We start from the raw sequence: 27505 nt of genomic DNA, 5'->3' as shown, positions 1-27505 counted from the left end.
CCACTGCTCCCCTCCCCGCCCTTCCCCGCTGCTCCTCCCCTCTCCCGCCCCTCCCCACTGCTCCCCTCCCCGCCCTTCCCCGCTGCTCCTCCCCCCTTCCCCGCCCCTCCCCTCCCCGCCCTTCCCCCGCTGCTCCCCTCCCCACCCCGCTGCTCCTCCCCGCCGCCCATCCCTCCCACTCGCCACTGCTCCTCCCCATCCCCTGCCCTTCCCCACTGCTCCTCCCCACCGCCCCCGATTATCCCCCTGCTGCTCCCCTCCCCACCCATCCCCGTCACTGCTCCCTGCCCCCAGCCCCACCCCAATCCCAGCCCCCATGTCACCTGCCTCCCCATCCCCTGTCCCATCCTCCTCCCCCCCATCCACCTGCTCCCCTCCCCCGCCCGGCCACTGCTCACTCCCCACCCGCATCCCCAGCCCGGCCGGCTCCCCTCACTCCCGACCCGCAGCCCCGGCTCCGCCTGCTGCCCTCACTCCCACCCCAGCCCCGCCCCACTGCCCCTCCTCCCGACCCCAGCCCTCTCCGCCTGCTGCCCCCTCACTCCCGACCCCAGCCCCGGCTCCGCCCCGGTGCCTCACTCCCGACCCGCAGCCCCGGCTCTGCCAGTGCCCCTCACTCCCGACCCGCAGCCCCCGGCGGGCCGGCGCCCCTCACTCCCGTCCCGCAGCCCCCCCGGCTCTGCCGGCGCCCCTCACTCCTGACCCGCAGCCCCCAGCCCGGCGGTGCCCCTCACTCCCGACCCCAGCCCCGGCCCGGCCGTGCCCCTCCTCCCGACCCGCAGCCCCGGCCCGGTCGGCGCCCCTCACTCGACCCACAGCCCCAGGGACCGCGACCTGGCCGGTGCCCTCACTCCCGACCCGCAGCCCCGGCCCGACCGGCGCCCCTCACTCCCGACCCGCAGCCCCAGGGACCCCCACCTGGCCGGCGCCCTCACTCCCGACCCGCAGCCCCGCCCGGCCGGTGCCCCTCACTCCCGACCCACAGACCCCAGCTCTGCCGGCCGGCGCCTCACTCCCGACCTGCAGCCCCAGGCCCGGCCGGCGCCCCTCACTCCCGACCCGCAGCCCAGGGACCCCACCTGGCCGGCGCCTCACTCCCGACCCGCAGCCCCCGCCCGGCCGGTGCCCCTCACTCCCGACCCGCAGCCCCAGCTCTGCCGGCCGGCGCCCTCACTCCCGACCTGCAGCCCGCGGCCCGGCCGCGCCTCACTCCTGACCCGCAGCCCCCCCCGCCCGGCCGCTGCCCCTCACTCCCGACCCGCAGCCCCCCCCGGCCGGTGCCCCTCACTCCCGACCTGCAGTCCCCGGCCCGGCCGGCGCCCCTCACTCCAGACCAGCAGCCCCAGGCCCCACCTGGCCGGCGCCCCTCACTCCCGATCCGCAGCCCCCGCCCGGCCGGTGCCCCTCACTCCCGACCCACAGCCCCCGGCTCTGCCGGCCGGCGCCCCTCACTCCCGACCTGCAGTCCCGGCCCGGCGCGCCCTCACTCCTGACCCGCAGCCCCGCCCGGCCGGCGCCCCTCACTCCCGACCCGCAGACCCCGGCCCGGCCGGCGCCCCTCACTCCCGACCTGCAGCCCCCCAGCTCTGCCGGCCGGCGCCCCTCACTCCCGACCTGCAGCCCCCCAGCTCTGCCGGCCGGTGCCCCTCACTCCTGACCCGCAGCCCCCGTCCCCCCGCCCGGCTGGTGCCCCTCACTCCCGACCCACAGCCCCCGGCCCGGCTGGTGCCCCTCACTCCCGACCCGCAGCCCCTGCCCCCCTGAGGCGTGTGGGTCCCGCAGGCTCGGGGCTCCTGGCCCAGGTGGGCTCGGCCGCCTTCCGGAAGCTCTTCAACCTGGCCGGCTACTCGCTGACCTTCGCCATCGACACGACGGGCAGCATGAGCCCCGACATCGCCCAGGTCCGGCGCGTCTGCCTGGAGCTCGTCCGCCAGCACGTGGGCTCCGCCGACGCGCCCCACAACTACGTGCTGGTGCCGTTCAACGACCCGGGTACGGCCCCGACCCCCGTCCCCTGATCCCCTGATCCCCTGCGCCCCAACCCCGTCCCTGCCCCCCGCGCCCCACACCTACGTGCTGGTGCCGTTCAACGACCTGGTACGGCCCTGACCCCGACCCCTGATCCCTGATCCTCTGTACCCCAATCCCTGCGCCCGATCCCCGCGCCCACAACTACGTGCTGGTGCCCTTCAACGACCCGGGTACGGCCCTGACCCCGAACCCCGACCCTGATCCCTGTACCCCGATCCCCGTCCCTGATCCCCTGATCCTCTGCCCCCGTGCCCCGATCCCCGCGCCCACAACTACGTGCTGGTGCCCTCCCGATCCCCGATTCCCTGATCCCCTGATCCTGCCCCGAACCACCGTCCCTGATCCCTGATCCCCTGTACCCCAATCCCTGCGCCCGATCCCCGCGCCCACAACGACGTGCTGGTGGCAGTTCAACGACCAGTACGGCCCGTCCCCGACCCTGATCCCTGATCCTCTGCCCCTGCGCCCGATCCCCAGCGCCTGACCCCTGTCCCCTGATCCCCGATTCCCGGTACCCTGATCCCCTGCCCCCGCGCCGTCCTCCCCTGGGCCTGCCCCACTCACCTCCCTCTGCCCCCAGACGTGGGGCCCGTCTACACCACCCAGGACGTGGGGCAGTTCGAGGCGGCCATCGCAGGGCTGCAGGTGAACGGCGGCGGCGACTGTCCCGAGCTGGCGCTGACCGGCCTGGAGCTGGCGCTGCAGGCGAGCCCAGTGAGCCCCCACTGCCCCCAAATCCCCGCTGCCCCTGACCTCCCACTCCCGCTGCCCCCACTGCCCCCAAATCCCCGCTGCCCCTGACCTCCCACTGCCCCCAAATCCCCCGCTGCCCCTGACCTCCCGCTGCCCCCACTGCCCCCACTGCTCCCCACTGCCCCTGCTGCCCCTGACCTCCCACTGCCCCTGACCTCCCACTGCCCCCAAATCCCCGCTGCCCCTGACCTCCCTGCCCCACATCCCCGCTGCCCCTGACCTCCAACTACCCCCGCTGCCCCCACTGCCCCCAAATCCCCCGCTGCCCCTGACCTCCCACTGCCCCGAGTCCCCACTGCCCCCGCTGCCCCTGACCTCCCACTGACCCACTGCCCCCAAATCCCCTGCTGCCCCTGACCTCCCACTGCCCCCAATGCCCCTGACCTCTCCCCGCTGCTGACCTCCCCCCGCTGCCCCCGCCCCTGACCTCCCACTGCCCCCAAATCCCCACCCCGAGCCCCTGACCTCCCACTGCCCCCAAATCCCCCCAAATCCCCTGCTGCCCCTGTCCTCCCACTGCCCCCGACAGCCCCACCCCCCCGAGCCCCCTGCTATCCCTGAGGCCAAACTCCTCCCACACCCCTAAGCCCCCCAGTGCCTCAAGCCTCCCAATCCCGTCCCCAACTTCCCCCAGGCTGGACCCCCAGAGCCCCCCGCTGCCGCCTGACCCCCCAGCCTCCTCCCATCCCGTCAGCCGAGATCTGCCCCCCCCAGCCCCGGCCCCCCCTCACCTCTGTCCCTGCCCCCCACCCGCCAGCTCGAAAATCTTCCTCTTCTCGGACGCGGGGGCCAAGGACGAGGCGCGGCTGGAGCAGGTCGAGGTCCTGGTGGAATCGACCCGCAGCCAAGTCAACGCCCTCCTGACGGGGCGGGCGCCCCCACGGGACCCGAGCAGGGCGGGACCGGCTGGCTCTGGGGCTGGGAACGGGGCTGGGGTGCTGGCTCTGGGGGCTGGGAGCGGGCTGTGCCTGGGGGCACTGGCTCTGGGGGCTGGGAACGGGCTGGGGCGCTGGCTCTGGGGCAGGGAACGGGCTGTGCCTGGGGGCGCTGGCTCTGGGGGTGGGAACGGGCTGTGCCTGGGGCGCTGGCTCTGGGGTGGGAGCGGGCAGTGCCTGGGCGCTGGCTCTGGGGGCAGGGAACGGGCTGTGCCTGGGGCGCTGGCTCTGGGGGTGGGAACGGGCTGTGCCTGGGGCGCTGGCTCTGGGGTGGGAACGGGCTGTGCCTGGGGTTGCTGGCTCTGGGGTGGGAACGGGCTGTGCCTGGGGCGCTGGCTCTGGGGTGGGAACGGGGCAGGGGCGCTGGCTCTGGGGGGCTGGGAACGGGGCTGTGCCTGGGGGGCGCTGGCTCTGGGGGGCTGGGAACGGGGCTGTGCCTGGGGGGCGCTGGCTCTGGGGGCTGGGAACGGGGCTGTGCCTGGGGGGCGCTGGCTCTGGGGTGGGAACGGGGCAGGGGCGTTGGTTTCTGATCCAGCCCCAGGCGGGACCGGCTGGCTCTGGGGCAGGGAACGGGCTGGGGCGCTGGTTCTGATCCGGCCCCAGGGCGGGACCGGCTGGCTCTGGGGCAGGGAACGGGGCAGGGGCGCTGGCTCTGGGGTGGGAACGGGGCAGGGGCGCTGGCTCTGGGGGCTGGGAACGGGCTGGGGCGCTGGCTCTGATCCGGCCCCAGGGCGGGACCGCTGGCTCTGGGGCTGGGAATGGGGCTGTGCCTGCGGGTGCTGGCTCTGGGGTGGGAACGGGGCTGGGGCGCTGGCTCTGATCCGGCCCCAGGGCGGGGACCGGCTGGCTCTGGGGGGCGGGGAAGGGGGCGGTGCCTGGGGGGTGCTGGCTCTGGGGGGGGGGCCCGGGGCAGGGGGCGCTGGCGCTGATCCGGCCCCAGGGCGGGGCCCGGCTGGCTCTGGGGGGCTGGGAATGGGGCTGTGCCTGGGGGGTGCTGGCTCTGGGGGGTGGGAACGGGGCAGGGGGCGCTGGCTCTGATCCGGCCCCAGGGCGGGGACCGGCTGGCTCTGGGGGGCTGGGAACAGGGGCTGGGGCCTTTCACCCTTGTTGTCTCCCCCCCCCCCAGCTGTGAACGTCTTTGAGGAGCTGGCGGCCTTCTCGGGGGGCTACTTCGTGCTGACGTCGAAGGCCCAGCTCGCGGGGGTGCTGGGGGTCATGGAGCTGGCCCTCAACGCGGCCCCCGTCACGGTGACCCGGGCCCGGCTGCTCGGCTCCCGCTTCCCCTTCCCCGTGGACGACGCCCTGAGCGAGATCTCGGTGTCCGTGCGCAGCCTGGCCGGCAGCGGCTTCGCCGTCTCCCTCCTGCAGCCCTCGGGTAGGGGCTCCCCCAGCCCCCCGCGCCCTGCGCTGCCCTTCTGCGGGCTTGTTATAGGTGGCTGTTTTCTGGCCCTGCGCCCCACACCAGAGGTGGCTGCATTTCTGCACCAGGCGATGGGTCACTGTGTAACCAGCCCCTGCGCCCCACCCCAGAACCAGCCGCACCTCAGGCCCCGGATAACCAGCCCCACCCCAGAGGGGGCCGGGTCTCAGCGCCCCCGGTGCCTGTCGCCCCCCGCAGGCGAGCCGCCGGCCGGCGTGGAGTCGGTGATCGACACGGCCCTGCACAAGGTGCTGAAGCTGCGGCGGGTGGAGGCCGTGGGGAGCTGGACGGTGGCGCTGACCCCCAGCGGCAGCTACGAGGTGGAGATCGGGGGCAAGAGCCTGCTGGACGGGACCCTGCAGATCCTGGAGCAACGCCAGGACCTGCTGCTGCCCATCCAGGGCCGGCCCGTGCGAGGTAACGCCCATGCGAGGTAACGCCCGTGCCAGGTAACGCCCGTGCCAGGTAACGCCCGTGCGAGGTAAAGCTTGTGCCAGGTAACGCCCGTGCGAGGTAACGCCCGTGCGAGGTAACGCCCATGTGAGGTAATGTGCAGGAGAAGTAACACCCGTGCGAGGTAAAGCTTGTGCAGGGTAACGCCCGTGCGAGGTAACGCCCGTGCGAGGTAACGCCCAGGGGAGGTAACACCCGTGCGAGGTAAAGCTTGTGCCAGGTAACGCCCGTGCCAGGTAACGCCCGGGGGAGGTAACGCCGGGGGGAGGTAACGCCCGTGCGAGGTAAGGGCCGTGCGAGGTAACGCCCGTGCGAGGTAACGCCCAGGGGAGGTAACACCCGTGCGAGGTAAAGCTTGTGCAGGGTAACGCCCGTGCGAGGTAACGCCCATGCCAGGTAACGCCCGTGCGAGGTAACGCCCAGGGGAGGTAACGCCCGTGCCAGGTAACACCCGTGCCAGGTAACGCCTGTGCCAGGTAACGCCCATGCGAGGTAACGCCCAGGGGAGGTAACGCCCGTGCGAGGTAAAGCTTGTGCAGGGTAACGCCCGTGCGAGGTAACGCCCAGGGGAGGTAACGCCCGTGCGAGGTAACGCCCAGGGGAGGTAACACCCGTGCGAGGTAAAGCTTGTGCAGGGTAACGCCCGTGCGAGGAAACGCCCGGGGGCTGCCTGGGGGGCTCTGGTGACTCCCGTCTCTGTCCCCCCCGCAGGGGCGAATTACACCGTCTCGGCCCGGCTGCTGGGGGAGGCCGGCGGCGCCCGGCTGCTCCGGCTCCTGGCCCTGGACGGCACCGGCGGCCTGGTGGGCACCGCGCCGCTGAACCAGAGCACGGACGCCAGCGGGAACCTGCTGGCACTGGCGCCCATCAGCTTCCAGCTGCCGGTAGGGCCCCGCCCCGGGGCACCCGATGTCCCCCCCAGGCTGGGCCCCGCCCTGGGGCTCCCCGATGTCCCCGCCAGGCCAGGCCCGCCCGGGCACCCGATGCCCCCGCCAGGCCGGGACCTGCCCCGGGGCGCCCCAATGCCCCGCCAGGCCGGGACCCGCCCGGGCGCCCCAATGTCCCACCCCACCAGGCCGGGCCCGCCCGGGCTCCCGATGTCCCCTGCCAAGCCGGGCCCGCCTGGGCGCCCGATGCCCCCGCCAGGCCGGGCCCCGCCCGGGTGCCCGATGTCCCAAGCTGGGCCCCGCCCCAGGACTCCTGATGTCCCCCAAGCCGGGCCCCACCCGGGGCTCCCGATGCCCCCAGGCCGGGCCCCGCCCTGGGGCGCCCCAAGGTCCCCCCCCGCCAGGCCGGGCCCTGCCCCGGGGCTCCCCAATGCCCCCCCCCGCGAGCCGGGCCCCTCCCCGGGGCTCCCCGATGTCCCCCCCGCCAGGCCAGGCCCCGCCCTGGGGCTAAATGATGTCCCACCCCACCAGGACGGGCCCCACCCCAGGGCTCCCCGATGCCCCCCCCGAAGCCGGGCCCCCCTCCAGCTCTGTTCTCCGCCCCCCGCAGGCCACGGTGCTGGGCGTGGAGGGGCTGACGGGCGCCGGGTTCCCCTTCACCCGCCTCCGCCCCGACCCCCTGGCCACCGAGTCGGTGCAGGTCCGGGCCCTGGACGGGCAGAACGGTGAGTGTCCCTGAGGGGGGGGCTAATCCCCCCACCCCGTCCGCCATCCTGCCCCCGCCGCTCACCCCACTGCCAACTGCCCCGTAGCCCCTCCCTGCTCTAACCCACTAGAACCCCCTCCCCCAGCCAGGAAGAGAACCCAGGAGTCCTGGCTCCCAGCTCCCTCCCGCCAGCCTGGCCCTATATCACCAGACCCATTGCCCCTCCCCACCAGCTGCTCCATCCAGCCCCTCCCCAAAGACCTGCCCCCACCCCGTCCCCCCTCCCTGCCCCACCTCTCTCCTCCATAGCCCCTCCCCATCTGCTGCCCCGCCCCCTCCCCAGTGCTCCGCCCACCTCACTGCCATGGCTCCGCCCCTCCCCAATGCTCCGCCCACCTCGCTGTCACGGCCCCGCCTCCTCCCCAGTGCTCCGCCCACCTCGCTGCCACGGCCCCGCCCCCTCCCCAATGCTCCGCCCACCTCATTGCCACAGCCCCGCCCTCTCCCCAGTGCGCCGCCCACCTCGCTGTCACGGCCCCGCCTCCTCCCCAGTGCTCCACCCACCTCTCTGCCACGGCCCCGCCCCCTCCCCAATGCTCCGCCCCATTTCTCCCCCCCGCTCACCCCCTCCGTGGCCCCCAGGCACGCTGCTGCCGGGCGCGGTGACACGGCTGGCGGTGCTGGTTGTGAACGACGGGGCCGAGGCCACGTTCACCTTCTCGGTGACCGACGAGCTGGGGCTGCTGCAAGGATACGACCCCCCCGGGGGGCACCTGGGGCCCGGCGCCAGCGTCGTCCTCAGCGGGACCTTCGCCGCCCCCGCCAGCCACGCCGGCTTCTCGTCCAGGTGAGGAGCCCAAACCCCTCGCGGGGCCGGGACGGGGGCCGGGCCAGGGGCCGGGATCCCCCAGGTCCCTCGCGGGGCCGGGCCGGGGGCCGGGCCAGGGCCCCAAAGAGAAAAACAATTTTCACTGACCTTGGGGGGCAGGAAACCAAAATCCGAAGGGTCTTCTGGCGTTTCCGCCAAAAGGTTTTAAAAACATCAAGGCAGATTTTGGGGGGGCTCAGAAATGTTCAGCTCAAATCTCGGCTGCTGTTTGAAATCGCCAGGAAACGTGTGGCCGGAATCCCACCCGCGGCAATGGAAATGTTCAGCCCCTTTTGGAAAATCTGGACCATTTCGGCGCTGGCGTTGCAGGGGTGCCAAGGACGCCGGCCCCTTCCGCCGCGTGTCGGGGACGAATGGGAGGGAGGCTGCGGGAAAGTCGCACTGATTTTTTTAGGGGGTCAAAGTTTCCACTACATTTTTGAGGCAACTTTTTACAATTTCAACATTAAAATTTAAATGTTAAAATGTTTAAAAGTTAAAATGTTCCGCCAAAGTCAAAATTCCAGCTAAAAGTTTTGGTGAATTAAACAAAAATTCAGCTCAAAACTTTGGAGAATTTTTATAAACCAACTACATTTGGGGGAGGGGGGATTTCCACGCAACGTTTTTCAAACCAAATTGTCACTTTTTTGGGAGAATTTGAACCATTGAAATTCCGAGGAAAAAATGTTCCTGAAATGCCAAACATTTCCCGCTGGAACTTTTTGCAAAATTAAAACAAATTTAAAAAAAAAAGAACTACAATTTTGGATGCTGTTCCGGACATTTCAACAACAATTCTTTGATTGAATTCCAAAAAATATCAACTAAAATTTTCCATGAAAATTCAGCTGAAACATTCAGCCTCCGGTCGGCTGAAATTGTTGATGAAATTCAGCCCAGCTCCACGACGGCTTGGGCTGAAACCCCAAACATTTCGATTGCCAAAAAAGCCACCTGCAAACGTTCGGTGCCATTTGCTCAAAAACGTTCTGTGAAATTTAAAATTTCAGCCGCCATTTTTGACGACGTTCAGTTTTCAGCAACATCGTCAGATTTGCAACCAAAACGCTGGGACTGAAATTTGCGACGGAATTTCAAAATTTCATAAAATGCCCCCCCAAAAACCCAGATCCACAAACGGGGAATGTCCAGAAAACTGCATTTGAAGAATGTCGCCCTTTTGGCTTTTGCGGAATTAGATTTTTTTCATCCCAACTGCAATGCAGCTCTAATTACGAGGATCTATAATTATTAATGACCATTATTACTGGGAGTTTTCGGCAGCCGCAGTGTTTCACATAACACCCAGCTCAGGCGCAATCTTCTAACCCAAACACCCCCCGCCTCTCCCCAGCATCGCGACGTTTATGGCACAAAGTTCGTCAGCTCATAATTACGTGAAAATCCCCATCACGGTGGTGCCAGAAGAGGCCGTGGTGAGTTGGCTTCGGAGCCAGCCCGCGCTCTCCCTTCCTACGGCGCCGCGTTGGGTCGCTGGCGTCCCCCGCTCATCGCTTGCCAATAATCGATGGTCTCGCTCCCTGGCCAATCACGCGTCACTGCCAATGACAAGTGCTGATCATTAGCGATGGCTAATGGGCGGCCGGTTATCGGGCATTAATCAGCTGATGGTGCCACATATCGACCACGGGCCCTTGGCTCCTGCTCACCGATGGCCAGTCATGAGCGAGTATTGACTGCGAATCGCCGCAGTTAACGCCGGATTCTCCTCCCGCCGGCGGCCGATCGATTGTTGACGTCGGCGCCGCTGACTTTCCCAGCCGGCTGCTCCGACTCCCGCACGGTATTTCGGGGCTGGCTGATTATTGGTTATTGATCCCCGGTCGCTGGCGGCTGATTCACAGTCCCCGATCTCTCCGCAGCGGGGCCTCACCCCAGGGCTCGAGGGCTACCTGGGTTCCCCTGGCTGTTGGGTGGTGACCAGTGATCTCGATTCCGGCTCCTCGGGTGCTGAGGGCGGATTTCTGTCCCCTCCCGGCAGGTGACGGACGAGAACCCACCGACCCACCGGCTGCTGGAGCTCTCCATGCCCTGCGTGGGCAGCATCCAGCACGACCCCGACTGCGCCCGGCACGTCTGGACCATGAGATTTCACGCGGTCGATGCCGAGAGTCCGGTCACGGTCCGGGTCGGCGCCAACCCCTCCGGCCTGAGCTGCCGCCCGCGGAGCCCCAGCGCGGACGAGGGCCTCGTGTGTGACTATCGGTGCGTAATGGGCCCGGTGCCCCTCACTCCCGACCCGCAGCCCCCTCGTCCCCCCCAGCTCTGCCGGTGCCCCTCACTCCCGACCCGCAGCCCCCTCGTCCCCCCCAGCTCTGCCGGTGCCCCTCACTCCCGACCCGCAGCCCCCTCGTCCCCCCTCCAGCTCTGCCGGTGCCTCACTCCCGACCCGCAGCCCCTCGTCCCCCAGCTCTGCCGGTGCCCCTCACTCCCGACCCGCAGCCCCCTCGTCCCCAGCTCTGCCGGTGCCCCTCACTCCCGACCCGCAGCCCCCCGGGTTCCCCCCAGCACTGCCGGTGCCCCTCACTCCCGACCCGCAGCCCCCCCAGCTCCGCAGGTGCCCCGCACTCCTGACCCGCAGCCCCCCCCAGCTCTGCCGGTGCCCCTCACTCCCGACCCGCAGGCCGCTCGTCCCCCCGAGCTCTGCCGGTGCCCCTCACTCCCGACCCGCAGCCCCCTCGTCCCCCCCCAGCTCTGCCGGTGCCCCTCACTCCCGACCCGCAGCCCCTGCCAGCCCAGCTCTGCCGGTGCCCCTCACTCCCGACCTGCAGCCCCTGCTTACCCGTCCTGTCTCTGTTGCCCGACGCAGCTGGACGTGCTGCTCCCCGTACGTGGAGGTGCTGGTCAGTGATGGGAACGGAAACACAGACGCCTTCACTGTGGACTATCGGACACCAGGCCCCAGCAGAGCACGGTAACCCCCCCCCCTGCCCCCCACGGGCCTAGCCGGGAGTGGGGGTGGGGCCCGGATTCCTGGGTTCTCTCCCCAGCTCTGGGAGGGGAGTGGGGCCTAGTGGTTAGAGCAGCGGGCCTCGGAGCCCGGACTCCTGGGTTCTCATCCTTAATGTGACTCTCTTTCTCCCCACAGGTGAGTGGGGGTCCTGTGCTCACCCCACGGCTCAGCAGGGGAGGGGAACCCCCAGTTCCCGCCGAGCGACCCAAGTGGTCCCCTGTAAATGGCACCGATGCACCAACGGGTCTTCGGGGGCTTTAAGCTTTCAATAAACGCAGGCGCCCAGCAGGTCGAGACGTCTCTGATCATTTCATTGCCCGGAGCCCTGAGGGGCTGGGTGGGGACCCCTGGGCCGGCACTGGGACGCGGCTCCACTGCGGGGGCGCGAGGGGGCAGGGTATAGGGGGATCCCTTGCTAAGCACCGAGACCCAGCCCTGCTCTGGGGGGGAACAGTGGCTGGTTACCCGGGGACCCCTTGCCCGGCCCTCAGATGCAGCTGGCTCTGGGGTGGGTGACTGGGGAACCACCAAACAGAACAAAAAGTCTGGGGCAAGACTGGGGTCTCTGGGCTGGCACCGACTGGCAGGGGAGAGCACCCCCTGCTGCCCCCCTGCAGCCTTGGCCGCCCAGCACGGTGACACCCCCTCCCCCCTTGGAGTCAATGGCTCCTTGAGGTGGCAGAAGGGGAAGTGGCCGGTATTTATAAAGGCCGGGCCCCAGCTGCGGAAGGGGGAAGTGGCCTTGAGGCGTCGGCCCGGACTCCGGGGTCCAGCGCAGGAGGCAGAGACCGGAACAGACATGAGCTCCCAGCAGAATCTACAAGGTACCGTCCCAGTCTCCTGCTCCAAAGCACCCCGGACGCCTGGGTCCCGTTCCCCATCCTGGTCTCCCTCCCCCCACCTCCTCGGACTGCTGGGTCCCCTTCTCCTGCTCCCCGGACGCCTGGGTCCCGTTTCCCATCCTGGTCTCCCTCCCCCCACCTCCTCGGATTCCCAGGTCCCCTTCTCCTGCTCCCCAGACGCCTGGGTCCTGTTCCCCATCCTGGTCTACCCCACATTCCACCCAGGACACCTGGGTCCCATTTCCAGTCCTCATCTCCCTCCCCCGACCTCCTCGGACTCCTGGGTCCCGTTCCCCGTACTCATCTCCAAGTCCACCCCACATGCCTGGGTCCCGTTCACTATCCGCCCCACTCACCGCCGGGTCCCCTGGGAACGAGCGCCCGCCCGGACGCCTGGGTCCCATTCCCTTGCTGCACGGGGGCTGGGAGCGCTGTGGGGTTCCCCCACCCCCGGACGCGTGGGCAGGTGGGGGGAGGGGCGTTTCTCTCCCCGGACTCACGATCCCTCTGTCAGTTCCTCCTGCCAGGCTGGGAAAAGCAGCAAAAGCGAAACTGCCTCAGACTAACCCCAGAAAGGGGAAACCAGCCAGGCCGGAGAAAGAGGAAACCCAGAGCCTGAACGGGGGGCCGGGCTGGGGGGCTGCGGGTTGGGCGTGAGGGGCACCGGCAGAGCTGCGGGGGCAGGGCTGGGGGGCTGCGGGTCGGGAGTGAGGGGCACCAGCAGAGCTGGGGGGCTGAGCTGGGCTGGGGGGGCTGCGGGTCGGGAGTGAGGGGCACTGGCAGAGCTCAGGGGGCAGAGCTGGGCTGGCAGGGGGCTGCGGGTCAGGAGTGAGGGGCACCAGCAGAGCTGGGCGGGGCAGGGCTGGGCTGGCAGGGGCTGCGGGTCGGGAGTGAGGGGCACCGGCAGAGCTGGGCTGGCAGGGGCTGCGGGTCGGGAGGGAGGGGCACCGGCAGAGCTGCGGGGGCAGGGCAGGGCTGGCAGGGGCTGCGGGTCCGGAGTGAGAGGCACCGGCAGCGCTGGGCTGGCCGGGGCTGCGGGTCGGGAGTGAGGCACCGGCAGAGCTGGGCTGGCAGGCCTGGGCTGGCAGGGGCTGCGGGTCGGGAGTGAGGGGCACCGGCAGAGCTGGGGGGGGCAGGGCTGGGCTGGCAGGGGCTGCGGGTCGGGAGTGAGGGGCACCATTAACCCTTTGTTCCCCGGCGCCAGGGGGCAAGGCCTTCGGGGCGCTGAAGGCCCAGCAGGAGGAGGTTCTGGACTCTCTCAATAAGGTAGACGTTCCCTCCCCCATGGGTCTGTGGGGGCCCCAGGGATGGGGGAGGGGAATGGGCCCCATGGGCCCCCCCAGCCCACATGTGTCTGAGCCTGGATCACCCCCCAGCTTGCTGTACCCAGGGGCGGAGCTACCCGTTGCCATGGTGTCCCAGCCGGCTCGTGATGTCGCCGTGGGGAGGGCAGTGATGTCACGGGGGGGCGGGGATGTTATGAGGCTCCGGTGTCACTCACCACGGGCTGTGATGTCACTGGGACCTGTGATGTCACGTCCTGAGCCAGGCAGCCTCACACGCAAGTGGCTGGGAGGTCGCGCCCCCAAGTCATGATGTCACCCTGGTGTGTGATGATGTCACGCTCGGCACCCTATGATGTCCTACACAGGGGGCTGTGATGTCATAAGGCTGTGAGGTCACCCGCAGAAAGTGGTGACGTCATGGGCAGGGCACTGATATCACCCATTGAGGTCCTCTGACCCCCCAGGCCACTGCCCCCCAGCTCCACCCCCAATCCAGCCCCCTCTCCCCACCCAGCTCCGCCCCCAGCCCAGCCCCCTCTCCCCACCCATCTCTGCCCCCAGCCCAGCCCCCCTCTCTCTGCCCCCAGGAGTTCCTGGATGACCCCAAATACAGCACAGATGAAGACCTGCCGGAGAAGCTGGAGGCCTTCAAGAGTGAGTGACGCCCAAGGGGCGGAGCCGGGGGGGCTCATTTGGGGTGGGGCCCAAGTCGCCTGAGAGCTGAAGGGGAGATCAGGGGTCCCAGGCCCTCTGGGGGTGGGGGGCAGTGGGTACCAGGGGGCTGGTGATGGGGCAACACCCCTGGGAGTGGAGGGGAGTGGGGGCCCCGAGTGCCTCTGTCTAATCCTCTTGTCCGTCTGTCCGTCCTGCAGAGAAATACATGGAGTTCGACCTCAACGGGGAGGGGGACATCGGTGAGTCCTGTGGGCGAGCATCTGTGTGTGTGCGAGCGTGTGTGCGAGCGTGTGCATGTGAACCTGTGCGAGCACGTGTGCGCGAATGTGTACGTGTGAGAATCTGGGTGTGTGCGGGCGTCTGTGTGCGAGCGTGTGCATGTGAACCTGTGCAAGCATGTGTGTGCGAGCGTGTGTGTGCGAATGTGGGCGTGTGCGGGCGTGTGTGTGTGAACGTGTGAGCACACGTGTGTGCGAGCGTTGGCATGTCCCCGCTGGCCCCCCTGACCTCTGCTCCCCCAGACATCATGGCTCTGAAGCGGATGCTGGAGAAGCTCGGGGCGGCCAAGACCCACCTGGAGCTGAAGAAAATGATCACGGAGGTGACGGGCGGCCTGGGCGAGACCATCGGCTACCGGGACTTCGTCCGCATGATGCTGGGCAAGCGCTCGGCCATCTTCAAACTGTGAGCGCCCCTCACTCCCGACCCGCAGCCCCCGGCCGGCCGGCGCCCCTCACTCCTGACCCGCAGCCCCATCCCCGCCCGGCCGGCGCCCCTCACTCCCGACCCGCAGCCCCGGCTGGCCGGGCGCCTCACTCCCGACCCGCAGCCCCGCACCCCACCTGGCCGGCCGGCGCCTCACTCCCGACCCGCAGCCCCGCCCCCAGCCCTGCCGGTGCCCCTCACTCCCGACCCGCAGCCCCCGGCCGGCCGGCGCCCCTCACTCCTGACCCGCAGCCCCCGTGCCCCCGGCCGGCCGGCGCCCCTCACTCCTGACCCGCAGCCCCCATCCCCCCGCCCGGCCGGCGCCCCGCACGCCCGGCCCGCAGCCCCCGGCCCCCCGCCCGGCCGGCGCCCCTCACTCCCGACCCGCAGCCCCCGTCCCCCCACCCAGCCAGTGCTCCTCACTCCCGACCCGCAGCACCTGGGTCCCCCTGTCGTTAACTCCGTCTCCGTCCCCCCTGCAGGATCCTGATGTACGAAGACAAAGCCAAGGAGAAGGAGGAGAAGCCGGCCGGCCCCCCTGCCAAGAGGGCCATCACTGACCTCCCCTAGCTGCCCCCGGACCCCTCTCTCCAGGGGCTGTCGGGGGGCCCCGGGCAGGGAGCTTCTCCCCCGCTGCTCTGGGGTTCCCCTGGTTCATGGCGCTGCTGGAAGCCAAGCCACTAACAATGTCCGCGGGGGGGCGGGGGGGCAGGGTGGGGGGGCTGGGGGGCGGCCCCCAGGCGGGGGGGCAGGGTTGGGGGGAGTGGGGGGCAGCCCCCAGGCTAGAGGGTGCAGTTTTGCCGGACCCACTGGGATTCTGGGATTGTCAGACCTTATCACACCTCCCCCGTGACTCCCGCCAACCCTGCAAAGGATTCTGGGATTGATAGACCTTGTCTCACACACACTCCTGCATGACACTGCTAAGCCTGCAAAGGATTCTGGGATTGACCCTCCCCCCATGCCAGACTCACGCCAACCCCACAAAGGATTCTGGGCCAGCCAAGGTGGGAGAGGTTAAAGGTCGAGAGCCCCTTGGCACTCATGGGGTCGGCGTGAGGGGTGAAAGGTCAGGGGTCACAGGGGGGTGACCCACACATGCAGCACTGTCAATAAAGGCGTCTTAATGACCCTGCTAATGCCTGGTGGTTTCTGTGGGGGGTGTCACTGATCATGGGGGGAGCATGTGATGTCATTCCCCAACCAATCAGGAGCCTTCAGGCAGGCGCGACAGAAATAGAAGTCTCTGATTGGCCAGGGAGTGGGTGGGTTGGGCTTTTCCACCGGTGGGGGGGGGGGGAATCCATTAGCAGTGGAGGTGGGAATGTCCCATTATAGAGGGGAAGTGGGGGTGTCTTCCAGTGGAATGGCCCATTATAGCCTGGGGGTGGGTGGGATGGAATGTGCCATGATAGAGGGGAAGTGGGGGTGTCTTCCAGTGGCATGGCCCATTATAGCCTGGGGGATTTAGGAGGGAATGTGCCATTATAGAAGGGAGGGAGGTGTCTCCTGACGGAAAGGTCCATTATAGAATCGTCCCACGAGGGCTCCGTGCGCTGCCCTCGCCTGCAGGCACCACCCGCCGCAGCTCCCATTGGTCGGGAACAGGGCCCTGTGGCCAATGGGAGCTTCGGGGGTGGTACCCGCAAGGGAAGGCAGCGCACGGCGGAGCTGCCACCCACCCCACCCCCAGGGGCCACTGCCAGACAAGCTGCCCACCTCCGGGAGAAGTGTGGGGCCAGGGCAGGCAGGGAGCCTGCACCCCAAACCCCTCCTGCACCCCGCACCCCTGCCCTGAGCCCCCTGCTGCACCCCTCCTGCACCCCGCACCCCTGCCGTGAGCCCCCTGGCGCACCCCTCCTGCACCCCAACCCCCTGCCCTGAGCCCCCTGCCGCATCCCTCCTGCATCCCGCACCCCTGCCTGAACCCCTGCTGCACTCCTCCTGCACCCCAACCCCTGCCCTGAGCCCCTGCCACACCCCACCTGCACCCCGCACCCCTGCCTGAGCCCCTGCCGCACCCCAACCCCCTGCCCTGATCCACCTCCTGCACCCTGCACCTCTCCCACACCCTGCACCTCCACCCCCTGCCCCTGCCCTACATTCATGGCCCTGCATACAACTTCCCCACCCAGAGGTGGCCCTCGGGCTAAAGTTTGCCCACCCCTGATCTAGACCATCCCTGACAGGGGTTTCTCCAACCTGCTCTTAAAAGTCCCCAATGATGGAGATTCCACAACCTTCCTCGGCAATTTGTTCCAGCGTTAACCACCCTGACAGTTGGGAAGTTTTCCTAAAGTCCAACCTAACCCTCCCTTGCTGTAATTTAAGCCCATTGCTTCTTGTCCTGGCCTCAGAGGTTAACGAGAACAATTTCTCTCCCTCCTCCTTGTAACAACCTTTTATGTACTTGAAAACTGTGATCACGTCTCCTCTCAGTCGCCTCTTCTCCAGACTAAACACACCCAGTTCTTTCAATCTTCCCTCACAGCTCAGGGCTTCTAGACCTTTCATCAGTTTTGTGGCTCTTCTCTGGACTTTCTCCAGTTTGCCCACATCCTTCCGGAAATGTGGCGCCCAGAACTGGACACAGTCCTCCAGTTGAGGCTTATCTAAATCATTGAGGAAGATATTGAAGAGAACTGGACCCAGAACTGATCCCCGCGGGACCCCACTCGTTGTGTCCTTCCAGCCTGACTGTGAACCACTGAGAACTACTCTCTGGGAACGATTTTCCAACCAGTTTTTCATCCACCTTATAGTAGCTCCATCTGGGTTGTATTTCCCGAGTTTATTTAGGAGAAGGTCACATGAGACACTATTAAAAGCCTTACTAAAGTCCAGATATACCACGTCTACCGCTTCCCCCTATGCACAAGGCTTGTGACCCTGTCAAAGGCGGCTCTTAGGCTGCTCTGACACGCTCTGTTCTTGACAAACCCACGCTGACCGTTACTTATCACCTCATTATCTTCTAGATATATGCAAATCGATTGCTTAATGATTTGCTCCATTATCTTTCTGGGTACAGAAGTGAAGCTGACTGTAATTCCCCGGGTCGTCTTTATTTCCCTTTTGAGAGCTGGGCACTAGATTTGCCCTTTTCCAGATGTCTGGAGTCTCTCCCATCTTCCAGGACTTTTCAAAGATAATCGCTAATGGCTCAGATCCCTCCTCAGCCAGTTCCTTGAGTATTCTAGGAGGCATTTCATCAGGCCCCGGTGATTTGAAGACATCTAATTTGTCTAAGTCATTTTTGACTTGTTCTTTCCCTGTTTTAGCCTCTGATCCTACCTCATTTTCACTGGCATTCACTACATTAAATGTCCAGTCACCCCCAACCTTCTTGGTGAAAACGGAAACAAAGACGACATTAGGCACCTCGGCCATTTCCACATTTTCTGTTATTGTCTTTCCCCCTTCACTGAGTAACGGGCCTGCCCTGTCCTTGGTCCTCCTCTTGCTTCTAATGTATTTGTAGAACGTTTTCTTGTTACCCTTGACGTCTCCAGCTGGTTTGATCTCGTTTTGTGCCTTGGCCTTTCTATTTTCGTCCCTACAGACTTGTGTTAGTTGTTTATATTCCTCCTTTGAAATTTGACTGAGCTTCCACTTTCGGAAGGACTCTTTTTAGAGTTTCAGATCACTGAAGATCTGGTTAAGCCAGGCTGGTCTCTTGCCATATTTCCGTCTTTCCTACGCGGTGGGGTAGTTTGCTCTTGTGTTCTTAATAACGTCTCCTTGAAGAACTGCCAACTGTCTCCAGTTGTTTTTCCCCTTAGACTTGCTTCCGGTGGGATCTGACCTGCCAACTCCCTGAGCTTGCTAGCGCCTGCCGCCCTGAAACCCAGTGTCTGTATCGCGCCGTCCTCCCTCCTACGCACCACGAACTCGACCATTCCACGATCACCGTCACCTTCCAATTCTCAGTTATAACTGGGGTGTAGAACATCCCATGGTAGGATGGGGGGGGCGTGAATTAGAGGGGGTATTGGAATGTTCCATTACAGCAGGGATGGGGGTGTTGGAATGACCCATTACAGGTGGAACATTCCATTTTGGAGGGGAGGGGGGTGTCTCCTGGTGGAAGGGAGTTATAGCAGGGGGTTGGGGTAAAAAGGCTCATTATCTCTGGGGGGAGCTGGGCCAGTTCCTGATGGCATGACCCATTCTAGCAGATGAGGGAGAGTGGTACAGTCCATTTAATGGGCAGGGGGGTGTATCCTGGTGGAATGGCCCATTATAGCAACCCGGGGAGGGTGCCACTGCAAGAATCTGTCTATTATAGCTGGTGGACTTGCAACATCCCATTATTATATGGAGGGAGGAGTCTCCCAGTGGAATGGTCCATATATTTGTAAGTAAATGTGGTTGGAACTTCCCATTGTAATGGGGAGGTGCTTCTCCATGTGGAATGGTCCATTATAGCAGGTGGGATTGGAACATCCCATTATAATAACAAGGGGGAGTGTCATGGTGGAATGGTCCTTTATCATTATTGGAGGGGGGGTTGGAATATCCCATTGTACTATTGTTGTACTCAAAGTACCATACAGGATCTTTTCAGCGGGATTAAGGCAAAAGGCCACATTTATTAGTAATACAGGTATCAATGAATACTCTATGATATGCATATGAGATATCTCACAGTCATGCATTCACACACACACACAGACACAAAACAGCAAGACGGAGTGTGTGTTACCAACTAGTTGCTCCCCTTAACTGCACTGGCCAGGTGAGTTAGATGGGGGAGGGGTGGAGCCGGGCTTCTGCCGATCCGGATCGATGCTCCGATGGTGACAAGACGAGACCCGGGGTCCTCCTGCAAGACACCTCCCATTTATAGCAGCTTCCCTCTTATGCAAATCTAGACCAGAGTCAAAATCTGGGTCTGTGTCCGTTGTTCTGTGTCCGTTGGTCTTTGTGCTGCTTTTCTCTGGGTGTTGTCCCAGTGCTGCTCACAGAGGGTGTTTTCTAAAGCAGGTGCTGGCTGCTAATCCCTGAGGCCGTCAGTGTGTCTGCGCTTCTGTGTCGGGCCCACTTGACAAGCTGTATTGTCCTTTGCTCTGGCTCCCATTCCCTCTGCAACTGTTGTCTCTGTCTGGAGGTGGGGGTCTTCCAAGCCTCACTCATTCACACCTCATTCAGTCAATAGGGCAATTGATTACAGAGTGGGGGGAAGATCTTATTCTACTTCTAGCCAAAAGGCACATGTTTCTTTTACTTTAACTATACCATCCCTAGGGGCTATAACATTTGATACAATGGCCCCACAATATGCCAATATTTTTATGGCCGACCTGGAACAACGCTTCCTCAGCTCCCGTCCACTCACGCCCCTTCTCTACCTACGCAGGGGCGGCTCTAGAGATCACGCTGCCCCAAGCAGCGCGGAGCGCTGCGCCGCCCTTCCCCGGTCCCGCGGTGGGTCCCCTCTTCCCGCGGCTCCGGTTGAGCTCCCGCCGGCATGCCTGCAGCAGGTCCACCGGAGCCCGGGGCGAGCACCTGCCGCAGTCGCCTGCGGAGCTCAACCGGAGCCGCGGGAAGACGGGACCCGCCGCAGTCATGCCTGCGGCAGGTCCGCTCGTCCCGGGCTCCGGTGGACCTGCCGCAGGCATGCCGGCGGGAGCTCCACCGGAGCCAAATGCCGCCCTCCCCAGGACGCCACCCCAAGCGGGCGCTTGGCCCGCTGGTGCCTAGAGCCGCCCCTGTACCTACGCTACATTGATGACATCTTCATCATCTGGACCCATGGGAAGGAGACTCTGGAAAAATTCCACCATGATTTCAACAGCTTCCACCCCACCATCAACCTCAGCCTGGACCACACTACACGGGAGGTCCACTTCCTAGACACCACGGTGCAAATAAGTGGTGGTCACATTAACACCACCCTATACCGAAAACCTACCGACCGCTATGCCTACCTTCATGCCTCCAGCTTCCATCCCGGGCACACCACAAGATCCATTGTCTACAGCCAAGCACTGAGGTACAACCGCATCTGCTCTAACCCCACAGACAGAGACCAACACCTACAAAATCTCCACCAAGCATTCTCAAGACTACAGTACCCACACGAGGAAATAAGGAAACAGATCAACAGAGCCAGATGTGTACCCAGAAGCCTCCTACTGCAAGACAAACCCAAGAAAGAAACCAACAGGACTCCACTGGCCATCACATACAGTCCCCAGCTAAAACCCCTCCAACGCATCATCAGGGATCTACAACCCATCTTGGACAATGATCCCACACTTTCACAGGCCTTGGGTGGCAGGCCAGTCCTCGCCCACAGACAACCTGCCAACCTGAAGCATATTCTCACCAACAACTGCACACCGCACCATAGTAACTCTAGCTCAGGAACTAACCCATGCAACAAACCTCGATGCCAACTCTGCCCACATATCTACACCAGCAACACCATCACAGGACCTAACCAGATTAGCCACACCATCACCGGTTCATTCACCTGCACGTCCACCAATGTAATATACGCCATCATATGCCAGCAATGCCCCTCTGCTATGTACATCGGCCAAACTGGACAGTCTCTAAGGAAAAGGATAAATGGACACAAATCAGACATTAGGAATGGCAATATACAAAAACCTGTAGGAGAACACTTCAACCTCCCTGGCCACACAATAGCAGATTTTAAGGTGGCCATCCTACAGCAAAAAAACTTTAGGACCAGACTCCAGAGAGAAACTGCTGAGCTCCAGTTCATCTGCAAATTTAACACCATCAGTTTAGGACTAAACAAAGACTGTGAATGGCTTGCCAATTACAGAACCAGTTTCTCCTCCCTTGGTTTTCACACCTCTACTGCTAGAACAGGGCCTCATCCCCCCTGATTGAACTAACCTCGTTATCTCTAGCTTGCTTCTTGCTTGCTTATATAAACCTGCCCCTGGAAATTTCCACTACTTGCATCCGAAGAAGTGGGTATTCACCCACGAAAGCAAGCAGTAGAGGTGTGAAAACCAAGGGAGGAGAAACTGGTTCTGTAGTTGGCAAGCCATTCACAGTCTTTGTTTAATCCTGAGCTGATGGTGTCAAATTTGCAGATGAACTGGAGCTCAGCAGTTTCTCTTTGGAGTCTGGTCCTAAAGTTTTTTTGCTGCAGGATGGCCACCTTAAGATCTGCTACTGTGTGGCCAGGGAGGTTGAAGTGTCTCCTACAGGTTTTTGTATATTGCCATTCCTAATATCTGATTTGTGTCCATTTATCCTTTTCCTTAGAGACTGTCCAGTTTGGCCGATGTACATAGCAGAGGGGCATTGCTGGCATATGATGGCATATATTACATTGGTGGACGTGCAGGTGAATGAACCGGTGATGGTGTGGCTGATCTGGTTAGGTCCTGTGATGGTGTCGCTGGTGTAGATATGTGGGCAGAGTTGGCATCGAGGTTTGTTGCATGGGTTGGTTCCTGAGCTAGAGTTACTATGGTGCGGTGTGCAGTTGTTGGTGAGAATATGCTTCAGGTTGGCAGGTTGTCTGTGGGCGAGGACTGGCCTGCCACCCAAGGCCTGTGAAAGTGTGGGATCATTGTCCAGGATGGGTTGTAGATCCCTGATGATGCGTTGGAGGGGTTTGAGTTGGGGGCTGTATGTGATGGCCAGTGGAGTCCTGTTGGTTTCTTTCTTGGGCTTGTCTTGCAGTAGGAGGCTTCTGGGTACACGTCTGGCTCTGTTGATCTGTCTCCTTATTTCCTCGTGTGGGTACTGTAGTTTTGAGAATGCTTGGTGGAGATTTTGTAGGTGTTGGTCTCTGTCTGCAGGGTTAGAGCAGATACGGTTGTACCTCAGTGCTTGGCTGTAGACAATGGATCTTGTGGTGTGCCCGGGATGGAAGCTGGAGGCGTGAAGGTAGGCATGGCGGTCGGTAGGTTTTCGGTATAGGGTGGTGTTAATGTGACCATCACTTATTTGCACCGTGGTGTCTAGAAAGTGGACCTCCCGTGTAGATTGGTCCAGGCTGAGGTTGATGGAGGGGTGGAAGCTGTTGAAATCGTGGTGGAATTTTTCCAGAGTCTCCTTCCCATGGGTCCAGATGATGAAGATGTCATCAATGTAGCGTAGATAGAGAAGGGGCGTGAGTGGACGGGAGCTAAGGAAGCGTTGTTCCAGGTTGGCCATAAAAATGTTGGCATATTGTGGGGCCATGCGGGTGCCCATAGCGGTGCCACTGATCTGGAGATATATATTGTCATCAAATTTGAAATAGTTCTGTGTGAGGATAAAGGCACAGAGCTCAGCAACCAGTTGTGCTGTGGCATCATCAGGGATACTGTTCCTGACAGCTCGTATTCCATCAGCGTGTGGGATGTTTGTGTAGAGAGCCTCTACATCCATGGTGGCCAGGATGGTGTTTTCTGGAAGGTCACCAATGCATTGTAGTTTCCTCAGGAAATCAGTGGTGTCACGGAGATAGCTGGGAGTGCTGGTAACATAGGGTCTGAGTAGAGAGTCCACATAGCCAGACAGTCCTTCAGTGAGAGTGCCAATGCCCGAGATGATGGGGCGTCCAGGATTTCGGGTTTGTGGATCTTAGGTAGTAGATAGAATAACCCTGGTCGAGGTTCTAAGGGTATGTTGATTTGTTCCGGTGTTAGTGTAGGGAGTGTCCTGAGTAGATGGTGCAGTTCCTTAGTGTATTCCTCAGTGGGATCTGAGGGAAGTGGCCTGTAGAATTTGGTGTTGGAGAGTTGTCTGGCGGCCTCCTTTTGGTAGTCAGACCTGTTCATGATGACAACAGCACCTCCTTTATCAGCCTCTTTGATTATAATGTCAGGATGGTTTCTGAGGCTGTGGATGGCATTGCGTTCTGCACGACTTAGGTTATGAGGCAAGCGATGTTGTTTTTCCACAATTTCTGCCTGTGCACGTCGGCGGAAGCATTCAGTGTATAGGTCCAGACTGTCATTTCGACCCTCAGGAGGAGTCCATGTGGAGTTCTTCTTTTTGTGCTGTTGGTGGGAGGGTGACTGTGTATCAGTGCGCTGTTCAGTGTTGTCCTGAAAGTATTCTTTGAGTCGGAGACGGCGAACATAGGCTTCAGATCGCGCAGAACTGTATCATGTTGGTGGGGTGGCAGGGCAGAAAGAGAGTCCCGAGATAGGACAGACTGTTCTTCTGGGCTGAGTGTGTGGTTGGATAGATTGACGATATTGCTGGGTGGGTTAGGGGTACCACGGTTGTGGCCCCATGTGGCAGGTAGGAGTTTAGACAGCTTACAGTCCTTTTTCCTTTGTAGAGAGGTGAAGTGAGTGATGTAGATCTCCTGTCTTATTTTAGTGACGTCCGTTTGTATGGAAGTTTGGTTATTGATGAGAGTCTCCAGGTTGGAGAGCTCTTTTTTGATGTTTTCCCGTTTGCTGTATAGGAGGCTGATCAGGTGGTTCCTCAGTTTCTTCGATAGAGTATGGCATAATCTCTCACTGTGGTCTGTGTAGTATGTAGATAGCAGTGGATTTTTTACCTTTAGTCCATTAGGTATGATGTCCATCCGTTTGCATTTGGAAAGGAAGATGATATCCGTCTGTATTTGTGCAAGTTTCTTCATGAGGTTGATGGATTTCCACTCCATACGGCTAAATGCAGTGCCTTGCATGGTGTCAAGTATCAGAGGGGTAGCCGTGTTAGTCTGGATCTGTAAAAGCAGCAAAGAGTCCTGTGGCACCTTATAGACTAACAGATGTTTTGCAGCATGAGCTTTCGTGGGTGAATCTACACTTCGTCGGATGCAAGTAGTGGAAATTTCCAGGGGCAGGTATATATATGCAAGCAAGAAGCAGGCTAGAGATAACGAGGTTAGTTCAATCAGGGAGGATGAGGCCCTGTTCTAGCAGTAGAGGTGTGAAAACCAAGGGAGGAGAAACTGGTTCTGTAGTTGGCAAGCCATTCACAGTCTTTGTTTAACCCTGAGCTGATGGTGTCAAATTTGCAGATGAACTGAAGTTCAGCAGTTTCCCTTTGAAGTCTGGTTCTGAAGTTTTTTTGAACAAATCAACACACCCTTAGAGCCCTGACCAGGGTTATTCTATCTACTACCCAAGAGCCACAAACCCGAAATCCTGGACGCCCCATCATCTCGGGCATTGGCACTCTCACTGAAGGACTGTCTGGCTATGTGGACTCTCTACTCAGACCCTATGTTACCAGCACTCCCAGCTATCTCCGTGACACCACTGATTTCCTGAGGAAACTACAATGCATTGGTGACCTTCCAGAAAACACCATCCTAGCCACCATGGATGTAGAGGCTCTCTACACAAACATCCCACACACTGATGGAATACAAGCTGTCAGGAACAGTATCCCTGATGATGCCACAGCACAACTGGTTGCTGAGCTCTGTGCCTTTATCCTCACACACAACTATTTCAAATTTGATGACAATATATATCTCCAGATCAGTGGCACCGTTATGGGCACCCGCATGGCCCCACAATATGCCAACATTTTTATGACTGACCTGGAACAACGCTTCCTTAGCTCCCGTCCACTCACGCCCCTTCTCTACCTACGCTACATTGATGACATCTTCATCATCTGGACCCATGGGAAGGAGACTCTGGAAAAATTCCACCACGATTTCAACGGCTTCCACCCCACCATCAACCTCAGCCTGGACCAATCTACACGGGAGGTCCACTTCCTAGACACCACGGTGCAAATAAGTGATGGTCACATTAACACCACCCTATACCAAAAACCTACCGACCGCCATGCCTACCTTCATGCCTCCAGCTTCCATCCCGGGCACACCACAAGATCCATTGTCTACAGCCAAGCACTGAGGTACAACCGTATCTGCTCTAACCCCTCAGAAAGAGACCAACACCTACAAAATCTCCACCAAGCATTCTCAAAACTACAGTACCCGCACGAGAAAATAAGGAAACAGATCAACAGAGCCAGACGTGTACCCAGAAGCCTCCTGCTGCAAGACAAACCCAAGAAAGAAACCAACAGGACTCCACTGGCCATCACCTACAGTCCCCAGCTAAAACCCCTCCAATGCATCATCAGGGATCTACAACCCATCCTGGACAATGATCCCACACTTTCACAGGCCTTGGGTGGCAGGCCAGTCCTCGCCCACAGACAACCTGCCAACCTGAAGCATATTCTCACCAGCAACTGCACACCGCACCATAGTAACTCTAGCTCAGGAACCAATCCATGCAACAAACCTCGATGCCAACTGTGCCCACATATCTACACCAGCAACACCATCACAGGACCTAACCAGATCAGCCACACCATCACCGGTTCATTCACCTGCACGTCCACCAATGTAATATACGCCATCATATGGCAGCAATGCCCCTCTGCTATGTACATCGGCCAAACTGGACAGTCTCTAAGGAAAAGGATAAATGGACACAAATCAGATATTAGGAATGGCAATATACAAAAACCTGTAGGAGACACTTCAATCTCCCTGGCCACACCATAGCAGATCTTAAGGTGGCCATCCTGCAGCAAAAAAACTTCAGGACCAAACTTCAAAGAGAAACTGCTGAAAGCACCCACAAAAGCTCATGCTGCAAAACGTCTGTTACTCTATAAGGTGCCACAGGATTCTTTGCGGCTAATAAACCTCTTCCTTTTCCAGGAGACCCTCGTCTTGGGAATAAATTATGCAAATGATACCACCCCTCTCTGAAAGATGCATATTTGCATAAATTATGCAAACAAAGATTCCCATATTTACATAATTTGCCTTAGGACACTGCCCCAATTGTTACATAAATTATGCAGATAGAAAAAAACTTTTAATAGCCCCCTTTGAGTTTTCAAAACCCATGTTAATTACAGGCCCTCCCCCACACGCATCCCATTTCAGCCCGTCCCCCTCCTGCTTTCCAATAAAATCATAGAATCATAGAATCTCAGGGTTGGAAGGGACCTCAGGAGGTTCTAGTCCCACCCCCTGCTCAAAGCAGGACCAACCCCAACTAAATCATCCCAGCCAGGGCTTTGTCAAGCCTGACCTTAAGAACCTCTAAGGAAGGAGATTCCACCCCCTCCCTAGGGAACCCATTCCAGCGCTTCACCACCCTCCTAGTGAAAAAGTTTTTCCTAATATCCAACCTAAACCTCCCCCTCTGCAACTTGAGACCATTGCTCCTTGTTCTGTCATCTGCCACCACTGAGAACAGTCTAGCTCCATCCTCTTTGGAACCCCCTTTCAGGTAGTTGAAAGCAGCTATCAAATCCCCCCTCATTCTTCTCTTCTGCAGACTAAACAATCCCAGTTCCCTCAGCCTCTCCTCAGAAGTCATGTGCTCCAGCCCCCTAAGCATTTTTGTTGCCCTCCGCTGGACTCTCTCCAATTTATCCACATCCTTCTTGTAGCGGGGGCCCAAAACTGGACACAGTCTCCAGATGAGGCCTCACCAGTGCTGAATAGAGGGGAATGATCACATCCCTCGATCTGCTGGAAATGCCCCTACTTATACAGCCCAAAATGCCATTAGCCTTCTTGGCAACAAGGGCCACTGCTGACTCATATCCAGCTTCTCGTCCACCGTAACCCCCAGGTCCCTTTCTGCAGATGTTCAAAATGTTCAAATCCACTGAGTCTTTTATACCAGAAGCCACGCCCCTTATGCAGATGAGGCTATTAAATAACCTCAGTGGCATTACATCACAAGCCAGGATGTATGCAAATTAGAAGGCGCTCCAGGTATTAGCCCAGAAGCCTCTTATCTTTTGCATATATTATTTTAATGAGCAAAAAGCTCCCTATGCCCCTAGTTCATTACGTCACAGTTTATGCAAATGAACAGACCCGCCGAATAATCCAGTTTTAGTGTGGTTTGCACATTATGTAAATGAACATAACCACTAAATAACCCTGGTTAATTATAATTACACCACTAGCCTAGGCGGCCTTGTACAACTCATGCAAATGAACAGACGCCCTTAAGCACTCCTTGTTTTA

At 61.2% G+C, this 27505-nt stretch overlaps 3 protein-coding genes across 3 annotated transcripts; all 3 read left to right on the top strand.

The window, feature by feature from the left end:
• Positions 1-1743: 1743 nt before the first annotated feature.
• On the top strand, positions 1744-4851 carry LOC120392343 (von Willebrand factor A domain-containing protein 7-like). The gene is made up of 3 exons (XM_039517061.1): positions 1744-1992; positions 2612-2745; positions 4846-4851. Exons 1-3 carry the CDS (start codon positions 1881-1883, stop codon positions 4849-4851), a joined length of 252 nt encoding a protein of 83 aa, XP_039372995.1. The 5' UTR covers positions 1744-1880.
• On the top strand, positions 4842-11506 carry LOC120392437. The gene is made up of 9 exons (XM_039517187.1): positions 4842-5094; positions 5338-5556; positions 6304-6476; positions 7090-7204; positions 7828-8032; positions 9411-9492; positions 10059-10282; positions 10887-10991; positions 11166-11506. The coding sequence occupies exons 1-9, from the start codon at positions 4935-4937 to the stop codon at positions 11167-11169; spliced, it is 1287 nt and encodes a 428-aa protein (XP_039373121.1). The 5' UTR covers positions 4842-4934; the 3' UTR covers positions 11170-11506.
• Positions 11507-11741: 235 nt separating this feature from the next.
• On the top strand, positions 11742-15677 carry AIF1 (allograft inflammatory factor 1). Its single transcript, XM_039517238.1, has 6 exons — positions 11742-11854; positions 13077-13138; positions 13746-13812; positions 14031-14072; positions 14355-14517; positions 15021-15677. The coding sequence occupies exons 1-6, from the start codon at positions 11830-11832 to the stop codon at positions 15106-15108; spliced, it is 447 nt and encodes a 148-aa protein (XP_039373172.1). The 5' UTR covers positions 11742-11829; the 3' UTR covers positions 15109-15677.
• Positions 15678-27505: the final 11828 nt, after the last annotated feature.

The sequence above is a fragment of the Mauremys reevesii genome, unplaced genomic scaffold (assembly GCF_016161935.1).
Source record: "Mauremys reevesii isolate NIE-2019 unplaced genomic scaffold, ASM1616193v1 Contig1, whole genome shotgun sequence".
Classification (NCBI taxonomy): domain Eukaryota; kingdom Metazoa; phylum Chordata; order Testudines; family Geoemydidae; genus Mauremys; species Mauremys reevesii.
Note: the sequence above shows the minus strand (reverse complement) of the source record. Positions and strands in the feature narration are given on the sequence as shown.